We start from the raw sequence: 1620 nt of genomic DNA, 5'->3' as shown, positions 1-1620 counted from the left end.
GAAACCTGTACGTACTAATAAGCCTACAATTACTCAGCGCTTAAAAGTTATAGCACTTTTTGACGCAAAAAAATCTCTTTCAGCAGAGAGGGGGTTAACTAGAAAAGTACACAACTTTGTGGTATTCAGGCTGGTCTGTTTGAATGTCTACCTCCTACTTAAGCCTTGGCAGTAGTAATGATGCAATCAAATTGAAGCAATGCTCACCAGAAACACTTGCCGCCACAGAGGCAATCAGAGGAGGAAGAGGAAGTGGGGAGTCACTTTTGGCATGCTAATGTGCTAATTAGTGATTTACAAATGAACTAAATCTAATAATAATGCAGCTAACCTACACATGCATACCGAGGGAACCATCTACCAAATATTTAGACAGAGGTCGAAGTGCATAAGAAGGTGGCAGTGAGTCACGTGATGCTATCACGCTAGAATCGGTTGGTTGGTGGCAGAGGCAAAGAAGGCAAATTACGGACCAAAGCGAAGACGACGTCAGCGCAAGCTGGTCTGCAGTTCCTCGTGGGTCGTGTGCACCGTATGTTGCGTCGTGTCAACTATACGGAGCGTGTGGGTGGGTGCTGGAGCACCGGTCTACTTGGCTGCTGTGCTCGAGTACCTGGCTGACGAAGTGCTGGAGTTGGCGGGTAACGCAGCACGCGACAAGAAGACGCGAATTATTCCTCGTCACCTGCAGTTGGCTATCCACAATGGCGAAGAGTTGAACAAGCTGTTGGGCGGTGTGACCATCGCGCAAAGAGGTTTGCTGCCCAACATCCAGGAGGTGCTGCTGCCGAAGAAGACGGAGAAACCGGTGGTCAGCAAGGAGTAAGCTGGCCTGCCTGCCGAGCGCTTGACTGCCTGAATTACTGACCGGCTGAAAGTTGCGTGTTGGTGGTCAGCGTTACAGCCTTAGTTGTAGGGGCTGCAGAGTTGAGCTGTGGTGTGACTGGGGTGTGGGTGGAGTGTGGTGCTCTAGTAAAATGTAATCTTTTAGATGTCAAATTTCAAGCCTTCATCAACTGAGCAGTCTCGTCTGCGGCCTGTTACACCAAAGTGGCCGCAGTGGCGTAGACTATTTGGTTTTCTGTGAGGTAAGCATTGCGTTCAACTGCTTAGTGTCAGAAACATCAAAATTCCTCAAGGGTCAGTCGATTAGTAATAATCCTAAAGTTACCTGTAGAACGGATTAAATATTGGCTCTTCGGCTACATCGAAACTGCTCATGTCAGCTGAATGAAAGAAATTTTCTGACTCCATCTCAATGCCTGTATGAAATGCCACAGCTATTAGTATAAACATCTACGGGCGAATTAAAGCTCAATTACACACAGTGCAATACGTTGAAATTTAACGTCTAAGCAAACATAAGAGCCTGACAAACTTCAGGAACGCCGAGCCTCAATCTGTTGCATTATAGGCGTGTCAAAACCCGAGTAGGCTTACTAACTGCACCACTTACTTGGTATATTTCAGGCTGATTATCAAAAGTTAGATGGTGCATCTGGAGTTGGGCAGATATTGGGCTGTAAGCCATTTGCGAATGTGTCCAAATTTGGTTAACTGCAAGTTACCCGCTGACACGTAAGCTTAAGTAGCGATTATTGTGTTTCACTGGGCTCATAA

The 1620-nt window shown here is 46.6% G+C and overlaps 1 protein-coding gene across 1 annotated transcript; it reads left to right on the top strand. All coding sequences in view use genetic code 11, as the record gives it.

Moving 5' to 3' along the window:
• Positions 1-337: 337 nt before the first annotated feature.
• EGR_10878 (Histone H2A) lies at positions 338-826 on the top strand (the record flags this gene model as incomplete). Its single annotated transcript, XM_024500127.1, has 2 exons — positions 338-384; positions 430-826. The coding sequence occupies 2 exons, from the start codon at positions 338-340 to the stop codon at positions 824-826; spliced, it is 444 nt and encodes a 147-aa protein (XP_024345463.1).
• Between the last annotated feature and the right edge of the window lie 794 nt (positions 827-1620).

Source organism: Echinococcus granulosus (assembly GCF_000524195.1).
Source record: "Echinococcus granulosus chromosome Unknown EG_S00290, whole genome shotgun sequence".
Taxonomy (NCBI): Eukaryota; Metazoa; Platyhelminthes; class Cestoda; order Cyclophyllidea; family Taeniidae; genus Echinococcus; species Echinococcus granulosus.
The sequence above is the reverse complement of the archived record's forward strand: the minus strand, read 5'-3'. Positions and strand labels throughout refer to the sequence as shown.